Here is a 20401-nt window from a genome sequence, read left to right on the forward strand (position 1 = left end):
CCAGTCGTGCACTTGTTGTAGAAGGGTGTGAGCTTCTTCTGTACACTGATGAGTGAATCTTTAAGGTTTGCTGCATCTGCATGTTTTTTCTCGATCTCGTCTGCATACTGGGTGGTAGGGTCTAGCAGTGCCCTTTAGGTGTCAACAAGGTTTCGTTTGAGCTCGCGATTTGTCAAGATCAAATCATCACATGCTGCTTGAATGTGATCACAACATTAGACAAGGGTACAAGTATAAAAATATTATGGGCCATTAAGCACTACTTCTGATACCAAGGTCCATAGTACCTAGATTTTTTTAGTTATATTGGAGCAGGTGATCACGTTATACAGTGAGGGTGAGGATATGTTGTTGTTGTTGCTCATGTTTGGAGGCTAGGATGTTGTGCAACGCCTCTACTTGACGTGCAACTTGTTGAATAAAATTAAATACTTGGGGTGAGGACAAGCCTTGGAGATCATCATGGCCCATTGTTGGTGGTTTTGGAAACTGACTCTGTAATGATTGTCCACTGGCAACAAAATTCTTAGAATGCTCCTAGGGTGATGTGGCCTGTTGCGAGGGTTCGAATATCGACAGATTGGTATAGATGGGAGCGGGATGATATGGTACTGACGAATGGGAATGAAAGGGTAATGATTTTGTATGGAATGCAGTGGTAAGGGGAGGGGTAATTATTTGTCATGTGATTGTGAGTGGACTCGACTCAAGCAATAAAGATAACATGGACATTGGAGCAACTTTTGTGCCAATAATTGTCATAATGGATTGGACAACGAAGTCGACCTCTATTTCTGTTTCTGTTCCTAGCAATGTTTTGGAGGGTAAGGTGTCTAATATGGTCGCAAAAGTGGATGTTGTACGTGGCAATGGATTATGCAATCAAGGTGACACAACAAAAGTGGAAGGTGGATGTTCTTCGATAATGGGTGATGTAGTGTATGACTGGGGTTCTTCATCTGTAAGATCAATAATTTGGGTGGAGGTGGTCGTGTTATTTCTCTTAGACCTGGTTGGAGATTTTGTAGTATTTGGTTGTCAGGGTTTTGGGATAACCGGTTCTGACTTGGAATGGGGTCCCACTACAAGGAGTGAAGAGGTGAGGGGAGAACCAACCACAAAATCATACAACCTTTAACTTTGAAATTCAGAGAAAGTTGGGAATGGACTTACCAAGACTTTAATGTTTACCATGGTTTCCTGAATAGAGTGCATTTTCGTTTGGAGCTTCTTGATGGCTGGTTCCAACTATTCCTCAACCATTTGCTTCCTTGATGTTGAAGATGTCTCCCCCGGTAGTGGCTATGGAACCATCCCTCCAAACAAATATATATACTTCCCCTCTCAAACTTCTCCAGCGATCCTCGACCAGGAATTGACCTTCGTGTGGAAAGCTTCTTTAGTCAATATGAACTTTTGGTCCCCCAGTAGGTAATGTTAGAACTTTTGAAGTGAATACACCATCGCAAGTGCCTTGCTCTCGGTTGTGGTATAATTTTTCTATACCATAGATAACTTTTTGCTAGCGAAGTAAATGGGGTGATCGAGGTTTCCCTCCCCAGGCTAAGCCAGAATGACTCCCAAGGTAATACCCGAGGCATCAATGTGAACATGAAATTATTTGTTCCAATATGGATAAAACAATATTGGTGCACTTGCCAACTTCTCCTTCAATATATTAAGAGCAACATCACATTCTTCTGACCATGTGAATTGTTCAACTTTCTTTAACAAATTCTCCATTGGTGCAGTAATCGAGGCATAATTGCGGATGAAACTCCTGTAATAGCTTGTCTGGCCCAAGATAGGCCAGAGTTGTTTAACACTTGTTGGTGGGTCCATGTTCATAATCATTGCGACCTTAGTAGGATCTACACACACCCCTTCCTTGCATATGATATGGCTTAAAAGCTTTCCAAAGGGGACAACAAATATGAAATTCTTCAAGTTTCGTGAGATCTAAAACTGTCTACATCGGTCAAACATGATTCTAAGCAAACTGGAGTGTTTCTTAAGTAAACTGTAGATGGTCCAATCATCCATGTAGACCTCTAGGAACTTGCGGATATAATCTCTAAAAGTAGCAATCACAATTCTTGAAAACATCGTCAGCGCATTCTTGAGCCCAAACGACATAACCTGGTACACATAAGATCCCCATTATGTGGTAAATGTGGTTTTCTTCTTATCCTCCTTTGCAATCCTAACTTGATGATAGTTGAAGAATCCATTTGTAAAAGAATAAGCGTCATTCCCTGCCACATTATCGAAAAATTCATCACTGAAAGGGGTGTGAAAAGGATTGTGAACACATACATTATTCAGACTGTAGTAGTCCACATAGACCCGTATTTCAGTAAAATCCTTCTTATTCTGTATAACAATTGGACTAACCCCCTCCACTTCATCAACTGGGAATATAAGCCTTGTTGCCAACATCTTATCTATTTCTTTCTTCACCTTCTCCTTAACCCTCGGGTTCAGTCGGTATGGTCGAGGCTTCACTGATTTTGCATCTAGCTTAAGCATGATCTTCATCTCCTGTAAATCCCCCGTAATCCCCTTCAGTTCCACAACAGATGATGGGAACAAGTGTTCATACACTACAACAAAACCAGTGATTAGCGTCCCTTTTTACTTCTTTTTTTGCATCTAGAGCCCTTTTTTGGTGCTATTTGCATCCATTTATCAAATATGGTGCAAAACTTGACACAAGATTTGCATCAAGTTTTGCACCAAATCTTACACCAAGTTTAGCACCAGGTATTGCAATAGGTTTTGCACCACGTTTTGCACCAAATTTTATGCCAAGTTTTGTGTCATCCTTTACACCAGGTTTTGCATCAAGTTTGGCACCTAATTTTGTTTGACATACTTTTTCATCCTCATTTGCATCCACTTTTTGCACCTACACTTGCATCAACTTTTGCATCGACTTTCACATCCTTTTTTGCATCCTTTTTTAAATCATTTTTTGCATCCATTTTTTCATCCATTTGTGCATCCCTTTTGCGCCAAGTTTTACATCGTGTTTTGTGTCTAGTTTTGCATAAAATTTTGCATCTACTTTTGTTGCATCCACTTTGCCCTCTTGTTTGGCATCCATATTTACATCCTCTTTTGCATCTATTATTGTACCCACTATTGCATCTAATATTTTTGTGCCACAATTAGCGCCTAGTTTGGCACCTCCTTTTGCACCCACTTTTGATTATAATTTTGCATCCACGTTTGCATCCTCATTTGCATCTAGGTTTTCATCAACTACTACATCTATTTTTGCATCCCTTTTTGTATCCAATTTTGGACCGGGATTTGCATCGGGTTTTGTGTCTCTTTTTGCATCTACTTTTGCATCGACTTCTATTGCATCCACTTTTGCACACAATTTTGCATCCACTGTTACACCCATTTAAAATTTCACTTTTTGCATCCCTTTTTACATCTTCATTTGCATCATACTTTGATTTTTTTTTGCATCTATCATTACATCCTCTTTTGTTATGCCACAATTTGCACCATGTTTTAAACTCGCTGTTGTATCCACGTTTGCTTCCAATTTTGCATCCATGTTCACATCCTCTTTTGCATCAAATATTGCATCTATTTTTGCATTCACTTTTATGTCAGGTTTATGCATTGGGTTTTGCATCTCGTTTTGTATCTACTTTTGCATCTACTTACATTATATCCATTTTTTGCATCCAATTTTGTTTTGCCTGTTGCATCAATGTTTGCTTCCACTTTTACATCCATTTTTGCATCTTATTTTGCATATTTTTTGTCTATTGTTACATCCACTTTTGTTGCACCATATCTTGCGCCTACCATTGCAACCACATTTGCTTCCACGTTTGCATCCCCTATTGCATCCACTTTTGTTTCATCCATTTTTGCATATACTTTTGTTTCCGTTGTTGCATCCACATTTGTTTCACCACAATTTGTGCCAAGTTTTACACCTACCATTGGACCCATGTTTGCTTCCACTTTTGCCTTCATGTTTGCATCCAAGTTTGCATTGACAACTGCATCTACTTTTGCATCCACTTTTGTGTCAGGTTTTTCATGTTGTTGTCCATCTACTTATGTTGTATCCACTTTTCATCCAATTTTACTTCTATTGTTGCCCCCATTTCTATGTTCGCTTTTGCATCCCTTTTCCAACACTCATCATATTTTCTGCATTGATGATATTCCTTATGGCATTGACAATTATGAACAATTGGTGACAATGTCAATAATATTGACAATGATGAAAATGAAGATGATGGCGATGACATGAATTGTGATTATGATGATAAAGACGATAGTGGTTACAATGACAATGATGATGATGGCAATGATTATGATGATGACGATGCTAATGACGTTGGCGAATCTTCCCAATTTTAGATGTTGTCATTGTCATAATCATAAGCATTATCTTTGGTGTCATGATCATCATTTTCATCTAGGTCATCATCAAAAACAATAATGGCATGAATGATGATGATGCATGATTACAACAATGTCGATAGAAATTACATTAATGATGATGATGGGGATGATAAAAATGACAATGACGATGATAATGGTGGTGATGATGATCATCATCGATCATCTGTCAAAAATAGAGTTGTTATTTCTCTTGCGTATATCAATGTGTCCTAAACAACCCTTTTCTAGCACTGATCACATTTTTTGGGTTGATGATATTTCTTACAACATCTACAATTATGAACAATTGCAAACAATGTCCGTAATGATGATGATGATGGCATGAATGGTGATTATGATGATAATGTAATGATGGCAATAAAAATGACAAGGATGATGGTGATGATGATGACAATGATTATGATAATGAGAATGACCTTACAATCTTATGGATTCGTGAACAATTACTAGTTTCAATACCATCTTCTGGATATGTATTACTATCATACTTTTTAAATTTTCTGTCTCTCTTGAGGTATCTTACTATAATGGTGTTGTCAACACTAGAAAGATATCTTGTTGTAATGGTGGTTCTAATGTTAGCACTAGCAAAGTTTAGTAGGGAGGATGCTACTACAAGAGAAATTCCTTCTAAGTGACTATGGCATTCAAAATGAGGCTTTATGGGCTGCTTGTTAACACATGTTCTCATGCTCATATAAAATTAATGTGAAAAGTTGCTTTAATTGGTTCCCATGCATAATTGATATTGATAATGGGGTGGTATAAAATTGTAATGGGCATATCCGTTAGTTAGTTATGATGGGTCAACAACATTGAAACCATCCAAGTGACATTTCACCTTGGAACAATCGTCGCTCGTGTGAAAACACGAAGTTTATGTAAATGAAAGTTGTGATTGTAGTGGAATTAAAACCATCGAGAAATATCAAAGAAGATGCTGCCTACCAATTTTGAAAGACAACCAAGGCATTGAACAACTATTTGCGTTAGGATGTAGTGAGGGAATCGAGGGAAATTTGGCAGCCCTAAGTTGCCATTACTATTGCCAATCACACATTCAATAGTAACCATAAAAGGTAGCCACATATAAACAGAACCTCGAGGTGTTGACAGTCAGAATCTATTGTAATAGCTTTGACGTATATATAGTTTTGTGTTTAGATGAGAATGAAGTGGGCTTCATCCAGGGTTCGGCTCAATCCTCGTCCATTCCATGCAGTGGTGTTTAATTCGCCAAGCAAGAGAATATTACGTGAGTGTTCAAAGTTAAATCAACAGAAATCAAGCACGTGTGATTGTCAAATTATTGCTCCTCCCTTATGATTGAGCGCTTGATGTGATGGTCATTATCCTTGGGTGATACTTTTATTCCCCATTTTCTATTGAAAAAGTAGCGTTTTTCTGTTCGATTATGATAGGATTGGATGAACGCCGGTTTGGGTGGATGTAGACCCATGTTTTTTTGTGGTGATCTTCAAATGTCTTGAGGATAAGAAAAAAATCCTTGACCAAGGTCCATGGTTTTGGGGATGAGTTGGTCTTCTAGTGAAGCCATGGTTTCCCAACTTCAATCCTCTCACTATGTTGCCGATGACTACTCTAGTATGGGTAAGATTCCTAGTTGGCTTTTGAAAGATCATCTCATCCCAAAATAAGTAAGGGGGATTCAATATTCAAATCCGGCAGAGTGGGGTTGAAGAAATGGATATTGAAGATGGATTCAATTATAGAAACTATCTTTTGAAAAAAGGTTAGTTTTGCCCCAAAAAGAAAGTCCCTCCTTTGAGACCTTGCCAAAACTTCCATAGTTGTGAAATTTTACAATAATAGAACCTCTAGAGTAGAGGTTTACCATATACTTAGAACTTAGGTTGGAATTGATTTGATTCTTGAACTCTTTAGATGATGACTAGAGATCATTAAATACATAGTTTGAAGCGTTTGCTTGTAGTTATTAATGAACTTGTTAACCATCCACAGATGAATACTTCCCTTGCACATGTGCTTGATTTTGTCAATAATGAAAGAATCCTACTACGTTTTTGGTATATTCGACAAGACTACATCTTTAAAATAAAGAAGATTCAATTCTTAATGCTTTGCAATCCTGTAAGAGGGAGGGACAATTGAAGTCACGCAGGAGGAGGTATTCCCTTTGTTTAGCGAAACTCTACAGAGATAAAGCACTAAATGCAAGATTAACCCCTTGTTTATGTGATAATTCTGGAATATATATCTATTCTCTCAAAGATTAGTCTTATATATTCAAAAAGAATTTCTCATTTATTCTAAATAACACTTAACACTGTTTATAGAATAATTTCTCACCATTACAATCACAATAATAATTTTTCAAGGCAAAAACTACATCAAAACTTTTTGAATATGCAAGTAGATAATCTCCACAAATGAAGATGAAAACATATTTTGAGCATGTTTAAAGTGGATTAAAATATAATAATAAAAGACACAACAAAAATCTTGATACAATAATAGCTCAAATAATTATCTTTAACAAAAATCTATTAAAAATTACTATAAAATTATAAAATGAAATTAACATTAATAAATAATCAATTAATTTATATAAAATCCCAATTTAATAATGAATAATTACTTAATTCTTTAAGTTCCACTTCAAAGAAAGCATTGACACATCAACTAGAGAAGGGTGCATTATTGTTTTGGAGTAAGAGAAGGGTGCATTATTGTTTCGGAGTTCTATGTCCGTCGCATCAATATTTTATTTGATGTGCCCAATTATTTTTCCAAAGTAAAACTATTATTCAGCTTAAATAATAGAATGTATAATATTTCAAATTCTATAAAATGTATAATATTTCAAATTCTTTGAAAATCCGTTTTATTGAAACACAAATATATGGCCGTCGATGACATGATCGGACGGTAGATATTCTATCCCGCCTTTAAATTCAAATCCTCTTGGTAGTTTGGCGCCATTGCGCGTATCCCTCTCAATGAGCTCAGTAGCTCGCATATGAACAATCATGGTTTTCAATCGCATAAACATTGCCCCAGAATCGATCCACGAGCCACCAGATCTCTCTCTGCACGACTTCCAACAGTTCATCTGCGTTTCTTCGTGGTCAAAACGATTTCAGAAAAGGTATTTTTCTGCAAGAGAGTGCTAAAATTGCAAAGCGCCATTATTTTCTTGTCGTCGTCATGAATCCTCTACGCCTTGTCCTAATGAAATTATTTAGAGTTCTTGATTGGAAAAATTTGCCATATTTCAACTTTCTGGAAATATTTCATTAAATAAGCTACCGTATTATCTAAAATAAATCTGAAGAAAGAGGTCGTGCTCAAAACAATGTTTTAAGCAACAAATTTCACAAGGGTTATTTCTGGTTCAGTTATTCTAAGCTTTCAATGGAAAATTTTGACTCTATTTTGGCGGGCTATGGTTTGTTTTATCGGGTAATTAGGGTTTTGCTTTTCTGTGTATTTTGTGAGTTTCTTGTTGTTTTGATGTCCCATTGATATTTTGATCAGCATTTTTTGATCTCATTATGGTCTGTAATAATTGTTTTCCTATGTTGATAGGCTGTCGATGAAGATTTTTTCGGGGATGCATTTGATGGTTTATTTGTTATGATTGGGGGTTTTGTATTTTGACGAGTCTTTTTATATTTTGTTGAACTATAGGCCATCCTTTTTTCAATGTCTTTGAAGAATCTATGATGGTTTCTCTGTTATTCTGGTTTAGTGGGGGGTGTGATGGTCATTTGTTATTGTTAAGCATACGGGGTTTCGTATTTTTTGGTTTTTGGATTAGCCATTGAATACTGAATTGGGCCTATTTGATAATCTGTCTTTTGGTTATTGGCATTAGGGTGATTTGTCTTTTTATGTTGTGAGGTGGTATGATTCAGGCATATGTCTGTTTTGGTCTTCTGTCAACTGTTTTCGTTGACTTTCTATGATGTTTTGAACAGGCTGTTGATCATTTCTGTACTTTATGGGGATGTATGGGATGAGCATTCTTTTGTTATTAAATAGTTGATGATTTTTATTCTTACATGTTTGATGTTATTATTGAGCTTTTTTGTGGGATCCTTTTCGGTAATGTTAAGGAATATCTCCTGTGTTTTTAATAGGTCGTTGGTAATTTATCTTTGAATGCATTTGATATGGTGGGATATTGCGGACGTTACTTCTAATGGATGCCATGGGCTCTTAAAATGATCCTAATGCAGTTTCATTGTTTATTAATATTCCCATTCTTTTTTATATGTTTGACCCTGCAGGAAGGCGAAGCTGTACAGGTTTGACAAGGATGGGAATCAATGGAAGGAGCGTGGTGTAGGAACAGTAAAGTTTCTTAAGCACAAGGATACTACAAAGGTTCGGCTGGTCATGAGGCAATCCAAGACATTGAAAATATGTGCAACCCATTTAAGTATGTAAATTTGTTTGTTTGTTTTTTTTTCTGTGTAATTTCCCCCCTGAGATTGTAATAGCTTATCTTACGTCCAAGTTTTAAGAGGCTTTCTCTGCCGAGAATTTGTGTTGATCCTTATTATCTGGATTATATTTTTTTTTTTTTTTTTTTGCCTTGCAGTTCATTCCCCAATGTCACTTCAGGAGCACGCAGGTAGTGATAAAACTTGGGTCTGGCATGCAACTGATTTCTAAGATGGGGAACTGAAGGAAGAACTCTTCTGCATTTGTCTTGGCTCTGTAGACAGTGAGCACTGTTCTTAGACTCTTCTAATCCTTGTTATGATCTTTTCTTTCTGTCTTGTATTTTTCTTTGATAAAATCAATGTTTGAGTACCTATATTCTTGGATCATTTCATTGAAGGGTTGATTTTGCATATGTTCTTAGGATGCTTTTGTGCAGATTATAGTGGGTTGGTAAGGGATCCCCCTCCCCAAACACCCTATCAGCATAGTTAAGGGTTGAGTTTAGGGTGGCTTTAATTATCTCTGGTAATAGCAAATGATACGGAGGATTGTGCATAACCCACCCCCTTTTTGATTCCAATAAGCAGAGGTGGTCACTATGGTAATCCAATTTCAATTTGTAGTTAGAAAATGGGGTCACAACTTTCCATATTTTTTGTTTTGTTTTGTCTTTTTACATCAAACAATAGTATATTTATTAGAACCATAGTCAACTAAACAAACAGGAAACAATTTATTTTACAGGTGGAAGAAGTGATAGGCTTAGAGCAATTGAATTGTAGGCCATGCTTCTTGACAAATTGATGAACATATGTCTCCTTACTTGAGATTTAGGTTGGCACCATGGCACCATCCTGTCCATCATTATACACTAATCTTGTCATTATCTTCTTCACTGTGAATGACTGGCCTGTTCCCTGCAAATAGATCTGGGCATAGAGGAGCCAATCCAAGAACAGTAATCTCTAGCACAAGACAATATTAATGATCTAAATACCTAATCCTGAAGCTTGAGTTTGATTTTTCTCTACTGGTTCTGAATCTCTGATTGAGAATCTCCCACTCGTCATTATCAAACCTTCTCCTTCATCATTGGCATCAGCTGCACTGCTGAGGTACTTTGGTTGGTTGTCATTGGACTTGAGAGCTTGAAGTTTCAAATGATTATAGTAACAGACAGCCAGAAAAGCCAATCCACACCCACTCAAGTTTATGACTGTAACCTTTTCATTTATTACAGACAAAGATTATGTTATGAGCAGTCAGTCCTTGACAAGACCAGCAACATTCATAGTCAACACTGAAGTCTTTCCTATCAGAAGAAACACTGCAAGATTAAGAGCCAAGGCACAAGCAGAAATGTCATGTAATCCAAATCAAAGGAAGAGACCCTGATTATCAGAAATGGGTATTCTACTAAGGCCCAGGGGGTGCTGAGAAAAACAAGGCAACAAGGAGCAACAAAGATGTGATGGGATTCAACTTAATCCCTTTTGATGTTCGTGGAATTTGTATGAGAACCAATTGGGTAGTCTCACATGCAACTGCACTTAACTGGAGAATCACCTCCCATGCATTCATCTTGGCCTCCCCATAAGCTGAAATAGTAACTCCAATGGATATGGCCAACATATTGGCCTCGGGCTCACCTTTATAAGCTTCTTTCTTCAGGGAAACCACAATCAAATACACAGCAATGGGAATTAGAGCTTTCAGCATTTGAAATAATGATACTGAGAGGAAAACATAGGCAGCATTTGAAAACCAGAGACCCAAAGAATACACTTATCAATACTATGGGTTCAACGAGCTTGAAGACTCTTACAATAGCAACAGCCAGTGTTGAGTAGAAGCCCATGTGAATCATGGTGGGACTGATCACACTAAAGTTGTCAAGCAATGGCAACTCCAATGGATATGGCTAACATATTGGCCATGGCCTCACCTTTATAAGATTCTTTCTTCAGGGGAACTACAATCGAATGCATATCAAATGGGCACAAGAGCTTTCAACATTTGAAATATCGATACTTTGAGAGACATGCACCAAGGGCTGCATCATTTAGGATTTGTACTCAGTTTAGGTGTCATATTCAAGGGGAAGTTGTTATGCTTTCCACCACTTCATAGATTGTTAGAGTGATGAAACAAAAAAGGCTCCCTCTTGAGGCTAGATTATGTCATTCATATCAGCTGTGTTGTTGATCTCCTAGCTCAGCCAGGTCTTGCCAAAACTCTGTTGAGGTTCAAAATTTATTATAAACTGAAATGTCTTCACAAGAATTGACCTCATAAAATGCCATAATCACAAGATATGCCATACATGGCTGTGATTATGGCTCGCAAGACCCTTAGACTTTGAGCAATGAGGCTCGCAACATCACTTATGATTATGCACTCTACAATTCTGTGACCAGCTGAATGTCTTTATTTAGTGTAGAGAACCAAGCACTTATTCTGCTCATCTATAGAAGGGACAATGGTTGTTTGCCTATGAGGTATAAGGAAATCCTATCAGATGTTTTGTATTTTCGTATGGAATTGAATCATACTCCTGCACACTGTAACATTCATATATATCAACCTGTAGAGGCTTTAATAACACCTGGTATTCTGGTTAGTGATTTTATTGGACCTCATGTGCATATCCTACATGCACAGGATGGACTATTCATATGTTACAGGGTATTATTCTTATTATTTAGGGTCCACATCTTCAGGTGGTATCAACCTTGTAGGTTGTGGATGGCTAGGGGCAGCAACACTTCCATCTTTATGATTGTGAGTGGTAGGCTTCCTTGTTGCCATAATTTTTCTTTCCATTTTTCTTGCCAACCTGAATGCCTTCTCTAATGAATCTAGTTCCCAAAGACGAACCTCATGTTGGATGTTATCTTTTAAAGTCCCTAGGAGTGTAGGGCGGGGACGCCGGGATCGGGTTGTCGGTGCTGGGGGAGCTGTCACCTCAACTCCATTCCTTCCCTACAATAGCTTGTTCCCTAATTTTATAACAAAACAACGTCGTAATAAAATATTATATTAATTTTATAATAAATATATTATTATAAATTAAGAAATAATGTGCACATGACGTGCATGGTGTAATGGTAGGGGCGGATGGCTGTTGCACCCCCCACCCAAGTTCGAGTCCTGCAGAGGCGATTGATGTTGTATGTTGGAAAAATGTTGTATGATGGAAAAATGTAAAGGTCCCGCACTAGCTTACAAAAAAAAAAAATTAAGAAATAATGTAATTTAATTATTTGATGTTTTAGTTTTTAAGTGAAATTTTATTATTAAATTTTCCATGAAATTACAATTTTTGTTATTTAAAATGTATTTTGAATGTACATGGATTTAATATTAAACTCTTAGTGATTTTTTGATATTTAAATTGCATTTAAAATTTGTAAGAGAATGATGCAGATTATGTACTTTAAACTTAATTCAAAAAAAATTATTGAACTTTGGACAATATCGATCAAATAATTAAAAAATATTTTTTTGTAAGTCTAAAAATTCTATTGATTAAGTAAGAAAAAAAATACATCATTGGCCATCATAGCTCTTTTTTATCGCACAATATTCCATATACTAACAATATCAAAGTTGAAATGAATGATATTAAGAATAGCAAAGGATACGTAGAGGGACAAAAGAGACAATTAGAGAGGAGAATCACCCAAATTGGGGTTGATCTTCAAGACAACATTTATTTCCTTTCTTTTTTGAAACCTTGACCCAACCTTTCAAAGTCTGGTTGATGAAAGCAATCTATAGATTATCAGTGCGAGTTGAAAGATTCCTTACCAGAGTCTAAAGAAGCCGACACATGAGCTCATTTCAATACACCCGAAGAAGCATTACTATTCAGTGTCTCTGTGCTTGGCAAAGGAGCATGGTTCACAACAAGAGCCTCAGGAGATGATTGAGGCCCTAAGTCTTGGACCTTATGCCCTGGATGGATTTAATCCAGAGCCTTCATCGTTCTTATCCAAATCAGAGGAGGTCTTGCCCTCCATAAGAGGAGGGTTGCATGGCTTCAACTTTTAGATCTGGAATTTTGGATGTTCCGCTTCTTTTGAGAATTAAACGTTGGACATGAATTTTGTAAATGGCCAGTTTGATGACATAAGCGGTAACGAAAAGCAGTATTCTCATAGTCTAGAGCTTGGATTTAGTGAAAAACACTGATTTTTAAATTGATTTGGTCTGGTAGCCCTTTACTGGTATCGATTTCAATAAAATTTTTGCCATAGGTATATATGCCACGCTGCCCACGAGAGGCATCAGTAGTAAGGAAATGGCTCAGAGAGTCTCCAATGCCCTAAAAGATTGAGTAGTGCCACATATTAGCTGGAAGATTAGGAAGTCGAGCCCATATTGGTAGTTTGGTAATCACAATTGTGGAAAGATCGAAATATGGAAAGCAAGGGAATAGAAACAATTTAGCATTGCCCGAAAACTAGGGCCCTTTAGATAAAGCTTTTTGATAATCTTTTGATTCCCCAAATAACACAATGAAAAATCATTTTGAGCATAAAATAACCTTGCAATTCTTAGTCCATATAGAATGGATCCATTCATACAGATCGATAGTGCTGGGCCATAAGCCATTAAAACAACAAACTAGGTTTGCCTTTGAATATAGCTATTGGAGATCCTCCAAATCAGGGTGAGAGATTTCTAGGGATGGAACTTCCATCGATTTCTCCACCAAAAACGATCCAGGAGTTGCTAAGGGCTGATTTTCCTTAGGAAGAGGCTAAACATGGATGACATATTTATAAGAAAAGGCCAGAGACGAGGAGGGGTTACCCCTAATCCCCCCTTGTAAATGAAGAACCATTAAAACAACAAGATCTTTACCAAAGTTGTGGACAAAGAGAGGGGAAGCATAGTCCAACTACTTACCGTCAAAAAACATGCATTGCATCTGAGGGAAGACTCACTTGAAGCTCCAAGGAAAACTTGAGGTCTCGAACCAGATATGAGGAAAAAACCTTAATAAACAATGAATACTTAGAGAAGCTTGATAAATATCAGATAACAATCCTTTGAATGAACAACTTCTAATAACATACCACCATAGTTTCCAACCAAAAAGCTAGATTCCTCCATCCTTACGGCACTGACAACTATCACAACCATCTGTTACTTTTGTAACCTTACCACCTTACAACTATTTTGTTATAAGACTTACCACCTTAACATTCCAAAGCATCTTAGCTTATTACATATATGCTACCAATTGTACTTTGAACTAGATCCGCTACCATTAATAAAGTTTCTGCATAAATCATAATTTCCTATCCACAAATAATGCGTTCAAATTATACCATATAAAAAATATTAAATAATTAAACTACATTTAAAAAAAAAATTAAAACAAAATAAATATAGCACTAACATCAAGAAATAAGTTCGCATTATAATGTATTTACGGAAATTAAAAAAAGACAATCACGAGTAGGACCACCACCAGTTGTCTCACTTCCATGAAATCCCTACACGTGTGCTTCCGTACTCCCTAAATTCATCTGAATTCGAATTTGGCAGGTTTTGTCCTGGATTTCCAAACTGTTGGCTGCGGATTTCCAGACGGATATGCCAGGAAAAAGGGTTTCGACCGTGGATTTCCAGAGCTTTTCAGCACACTAGAAAGGGTTTGCACGTTGTTCTGCTCGTTGGGGGTTTATGTCGAGGATTTCCAAAGTATATGAGGTAAAATCTCCCAAATCCCTTAAAAAGTTGTGATTAAATTCGTTTAAAGCTTTTCCATCTAGGACGTATGCTGTGTTTTCTCGGTTTCTGTTAAAATATTTGATATATATGGTTTATTTTCTGTGCGAAATTAGTGTTTTGACGCATGGATCATAATCCGGCTACGTTTCTCAGTACTCGGATCTTGAAGCTAGTTTATGAGTCCATTTTTTATAGGATTGTTTTATGTCTGCGAAGCTTGTTAAACACTCATTATGGTGTTTCGGTTTTTGGTTTTATCTTATAAATTTAAATGTGTACATGTTCTTGTATTTTAGTCGTCAATGGGTTTTGTTTTGTAATGGAGTAAAAAACGTATGGCTTTGGTTTTTTTTTTGTATGAGGAATCTTGGAAGAGACTTATGTACTCTGTATGGATATTGTTTCTGAGGGCATTTATCCATCTGTTTTTTCTGCAGTGTTTCCTTAGTTTAGTGATTCGCATGGTGTTATATATGAGAAGGATTTCCCGAGTTTTCTTACAAATTATTTTTGTGAAGCTGATGATCTTCTGGTGATTTGTTTTCTAGGTTATTCCTACCAGGTTCACAATGTAGATTTTATTCCTACAATCATTGTTGCTTTAATGGAAAACCATATTCTACTATTTGCGAAAAGGTATATCATTACAAGCCAAAATAACTTTTCATCTTCCATGCTTGTATTATGTTAATTGGCCTGCCAGGATATGAGTACAAGGAGGCGGTACGGTACACAGGACACCGCTTTTCGAAACAGGTGGACGGGGTTAGGTTAAGCAGACATATATCATATTAAATATTGACAATAATTATGAGAATTTATATTAGTGTAAATGGTAATGAATCAGTCTCGTATTTATGTTCAAATCATTTCCTTGTCTTCCATTCATCAATTGTCCATCATGATTGAACAACAGTTTTTCTCTCAAAATGTCTCCGTTGCCTAGTGCGGAGTTTAACAAGGCTTCAAATTTGTCCGAAAAATAATGGAAATTTTAGCATGCAAAATATTTTGGAAATCTGGGTTACAGCTGGCAAACTTCAAGATTTTGGGTGTCCGAAGGGTTTTTGATGGTGCTGAATTCATTTCCACCATCAAAAACAAAATTCAAACACCCTAATTGACAAATTTTTTTGGGAAAAAAATGACTGGATGCTGGCAAGTTTTGGCTGGGCAAATTCGCTGCCTCGGTGGACCAACACACCTAGTGCTTAGTTTAACGAGGCTCCAAATTAGCTAGGAAAAAATGGAAATTTCGTTCAGCAAAAATTTTGGAAATTTGGGTTACAGCTGTCAAACTTCAAGATTTTGGGTGTCCCAGGGGTTTTTGATGGCGCTGAATTCATTTCCACCATCAAAAACATAATTCAAACATTCCAACTGTCATATTTTTGGGAAAAAATGGCTGGATTCAGGGAAGTTTTGGCCTTTTGGGCAAATTGGCTGCCTTAGTAGACAATACCCCTAGCGTGTCGTCTAACAAATTCTGGAGGAATTTTGTTATAATTCGGCAGAAATTTGTGGAAATCTAGGTTACAACTATCAAACTTCAAGATTTTAGGTGCCTCAGAGGTTTTTGATGGTGCTGAATCCATTTCCACCATCAAAAACAGAATTCAACCACTCCAACTGTCAGATTTTTTCGGAAAAAAAATGGCTGGGTTACAACTGTCAAACTTCAAGATTTTAGGTGCCTCAGAGGTTTTTGATGGTGTTGAATCCATTTCCACCATCAAAAACAGAATTCAACCACTCCAACTGTCAGATTTTTTTCGGAAAAAAAATGGCTGGGTGAATTTTCCATCACGGTAAACAACACCTATTACCTAGCCCTCACATTTTTTTTTAATTATTATCTTTTATCTTTACTGGTTTTAACTACCATCTCCAAAGAGATTTATTTATCCTACTACTAATCTAATAGTATTAGTTTTTATCCCAATAATATATTCGTATTATCTTGACCATACCTCATGATTTATCATTATGTTGTGATATATTTTATTTTATTTTGACAACTTCTCTTATATTTCTATCTTTTAAATTTTATTTAACAGGGCATTTATTTTATGACCAATATTTTTTATTTTAAATTTTATTCAACAATTTATCTAACTAGGTGACGTGTGTTTTCAATCAAGATTCATTATTCATTTTTATCACCATTTTTTGGATCAGATCCCTGATATATATATTTTGTTTTGACCATTTTTTCATTATGAATTTCAATTTGTGGCTTGATTGATCAAGTCACCCTCAATATTTTATGATTACTTCAATTGGATCTCTCCATTGATGATGGTGGGACTGTTGATTTCTAGTAGCATCGGATGTGCTCTATGTCTCAAAATTTGCAGGGAGGCTTGGACACATGCATTCTCCAATACCCATAAATCGTTTGAGAAATTCCATCCGGAGATAGTTTTATTAAAATAATTGATTATTTTTTAATGGGGCCCTAAGTCTAAATTTGGGAAATTAAAATAATTAAAGGGTATTAATATAAACTGTGGGTGAAACTTTTAGAAGAAGGCGAAGATCAAGTCAATATGATCCTAGCTGTTAATTAGGATCTAATCTGGGCCATTAATTGATCAACGAGAGGATTATAAGAGGAAGCTTGATGGGCACTTGGAGAACACACCGAGTGAGTTTAGAAGATCGAGTTTTTGAAGTATAGTAGCTACCGGAGAGAGATTCGAAGTGAGCTTTTGCAGTGAGGGGTAGTGAGTATTCGGAAGAAGGAAGTTTTCTTGGGCCGAAGAATACGAGGTAGAGAGGGCAAAATGATGTCTAGAGAGAGGCATACGCTAGCCCACGCAGTTGTAGCGCAGGACTTAGAGGGAGATCAAATTCTTGCTAAAGAAATCGAGTTTTAGTAGCTAGGAGCCGGGGTGTGAGACCGGGAGGCAGAGATTCGGATTCCAGCCAGCAGAGGGTCCAGAGAAGGAGCAACATGATACCCAGTAGGGGTGACGCAAGAACTGCGTGGGAGTGATGTAGTTCTACGCAAAGGGTACGCAGAGGCTCCAGTTCAGCGTGATCAGACTCAGATCATTTCAGGGTGAGATCATTTCACCATTCATTTTGTTCAGTTTCTCTCTATATCAGATTGCTAGTTGAGCATCTAAGAATTGTACTCAGATTTTCTCCTGTATAATAATAAAACCCTCATATCTGTTGCACCGGTTTTCCTGCATTGGGTTTTTTCGGGGACATTTGTCCAAAAATAACGGTGTCAATTGTGTTTTATTTTCTTTCTTGCTTAGTCTCTTGTTTCTGCATAATATTTGATTAAGTGAAGGCTGCAGTGTATGTATTATAATATTTGCTGTAGGAAAATGCAAGTAATTTGTTTAAAGGAATTTAACAAATAAGAGTAATATCATCAGTTACTGCAGTAGGGATTTCGGTTGAGGAATTTTCACATGGTATTAGAGCTGCAGGTGAAGCAAGAAGGGTAGAGCCGGTAGATCCAGTGCTGAGCAAAAGGGGGAAATCAAAAAGTTGCATGAGGTAGCAGTTCGAAACCCTAGAGGGTTTGCGTAGTTCTTAGTCGGAGGGCTGAAATTTCGAGGCAGTCTCTCTCCGAGAGAGTCGACGGAGAGAAGAGCTTCCAGATCAAATTTTTGTCGGGGCAGAGGGAGCACCGTTGAAGCCTCAGCATAAGGAGAGCTGGTGGGACGCATATTTTTTTGCAATTAGTTTGTTGGGCATAAAATCGTTAGAAGAAAGAGGAGAAGCACGACTAAGGGAATTTCTTCCTCAGAGAATTCCTAGCCAAGGAATTCGAATTCTCTAGAGCTAAGCAGCGGCAACGGGCAGCAGTTTTACTAGCTCCAGCAGGGAGTGCGTAGGCTAGCCCAATAGCAGCACAGAGGAGAGAGGAGGTCATTCGACTTTCGATTTTTGGCAGAAATGGCAATCAGTGGCTTGAGGGATCAGAACAGGTTGGATGGGGCATCCAACTACGTCATCTGGAAGGTAAGAATGTTGTTCCTTCTAGATGTGCATGCCCTCAAGACATACGTCGACAACATGGTGGTTGTCCCTACGGATGCAGATTTGTTGAAGAAATACAAGGCTGAGATGGCGAAGGCAAAAAGAATGATCCTCGACGGAGTGAAGGATCATGTGGTCTATCACATTGCTAGCAGAGGCACTGCTAAGGAGATGTGGGACGCTTTGTCTACGTTGTATCAGGGATCTTCCGAGCAATGGAAGATGTACTTTGAACAGAAGCTGAGATCTGCTCAGATGCAGAAGGGGGAGCGGGTGGATCCATTCTTCACAAAGCTTCAGGAGACCCATGATGAATTGTTTGTTGTGAGGCATACACCTCAATATTTAGAGTTGGTTAGATTGACCCTCAATTCTGTCTCATATGAGTGGCAAGTCTTTGTCCAGAGTATCCTAGGCAGAGCGACTTTGCTGAATTGGGATGAGATGTGCATTACTCTAAAACAAGAGGAGCTGAGGAGAGACTTAGTCAAGGTTAAACTTGACAAAAGCAACAGTAGTGGGTCGAAGCTCAAGGACGAGGAGGAGAGTGCAACCCTTGCATCGAAGGGACAGTAGGAGCAACAGAGATGTAAGAAGGACGTTTCAAAGATCAAGTGTTTTGGGTGTGGTGAGATGGGTTACTATGCTACACAATGTCCTCTCAGGAAGAAGGATAAGAATGAGAAACATGACCCGAAGGCTGCCCCCGCGAAGATAGAGGAAGAGGAGTTCGCCATGACAGGCGAGATACCTCTAGGAGGGAGGTGGGTTGATTTGGAGTTGTAGTTCGAAGGAGCTACAGATGGGCAGGATCCTTGAGGAGCCCACCTCTTGGATCAATGCCTTGCTACGGGAGCCCAAATCAGAAGTAGCAGGATGGACTAGTGTCGGATGGTGCCGGGGAGTGTTGGAGAGACAGTTGCAGTGGCTAGGAGCACCAGAGACTGAACAATGTAGAGCAGAGTTGGCAGCAGTGCAGATGGCACAGAGAAGAGGTAAGCAGCAACGTAGTAGATTCAGAGGGTCAGCACAGAGACTAGCAGCAGTCAGGATTCAACATTCACGTGGTATCATACTGAACACAGTTAGTTCAATAGTTTGGGATGTTTTTCTGTTGCTGATGGAGTAGCAACAACAATTTGTAGTGCAATGGCAATTGGCAGTGGCAGTGCTAGCAGTAGTACATATGCAACACTTGAGAGGGAGTTGTAGTACGGATGTAGTGTTGACAGTGGCAGTGTTAGCAGCAATACAATTACAACAACAACGCAGTAGTTGGTGGACAAAATGTCATACATAAGCAGTGCAGAGGACGATGTTATGAAGTCAACGTGATGCTTCAGTGGGAGGCATTGCTAGAGCACATTCATCGCTAAGAGGAGTGTTGATTTTTGGTAGCATCGGATGTGTTCTAAGTCTCAAAATTTACGGGGAGGCTTAGACACATGCATTCACCAATACCCAAAAATCGTTTTGGGAAATTCCACCCGGAAACAGGGAAATTAAAATAATTAAAGGGTATTAATATAAACTGTGGGTGCAACTTCTAGAAGAAGGCGGAGATCAAGTCAATATGATCCTAGCCATTGATTAGGATCTAATCTGGGCCGTTGATTGATCAACGAGAGGATTATAAGAGGAAGCTTGATGGGTGCACTTGGAGAACACACTGAGTGAGTTTAGAAGATTGAATTTTTGAAGCAGAGCAGTTGCCGGAGAGAGATTTGAAGTGAGCTTTTGTAGTGAGGGGCAGTGAGTATCCAGAGGAAGGAAGCTTTCT

The 20401-nt window shown here is 37.9% G+C and overlaps 1 protein-coding gene across 3 annotated transcripts in view; it reads left to right on the plus strand.

Annotated features, from left to right (window-relative positions):
* Positions 1-20401, plus strand: part of LOC149262133 (uncharacterized) — a 34364-nt gene that overhangs the window by 3601 nt on the left and 10362 nt on the right. The window contains exons 2-4 of one of the 3 annotated variants that reach the window (XM_089423470.1): positions 8715-8866; positions 9029-9154; positions 14434-14598. In XM_089423470.1, the coding sequence (XP_089279596.1) occupies positions 14572-14598 (27 nt within the window). In that variant the 5' untranslated portion in view covers positions 8715-8866; positions 9029-9154; positions 14434-14571. Of the gene's footprint in view, positions 1-8714; positions 8867-9028; positions 9155-14433; positions 14599-15167; positions 15256-20401 lie in introns of all 3 variants that reach the window. The other 2 variants (XM_089423478.1, XM_089423473.1) reach the window with 2 other exon arrangements.

This window comes from Pinus tabuliformis, chromosome 6, assembly GCF_031772625.1.
Source record: "Pinus tabuliformis cultivar Carrire ecotype Pingquan chromosome 6, CPIR1, whole genome shotgun sequence".
Lineage (NCBI taxonomy): Eukaryota > Viridiplantae > Streptophyta > Pinopsida > Pinales > Pinaceae > Pinus > Pinus tabuliformis.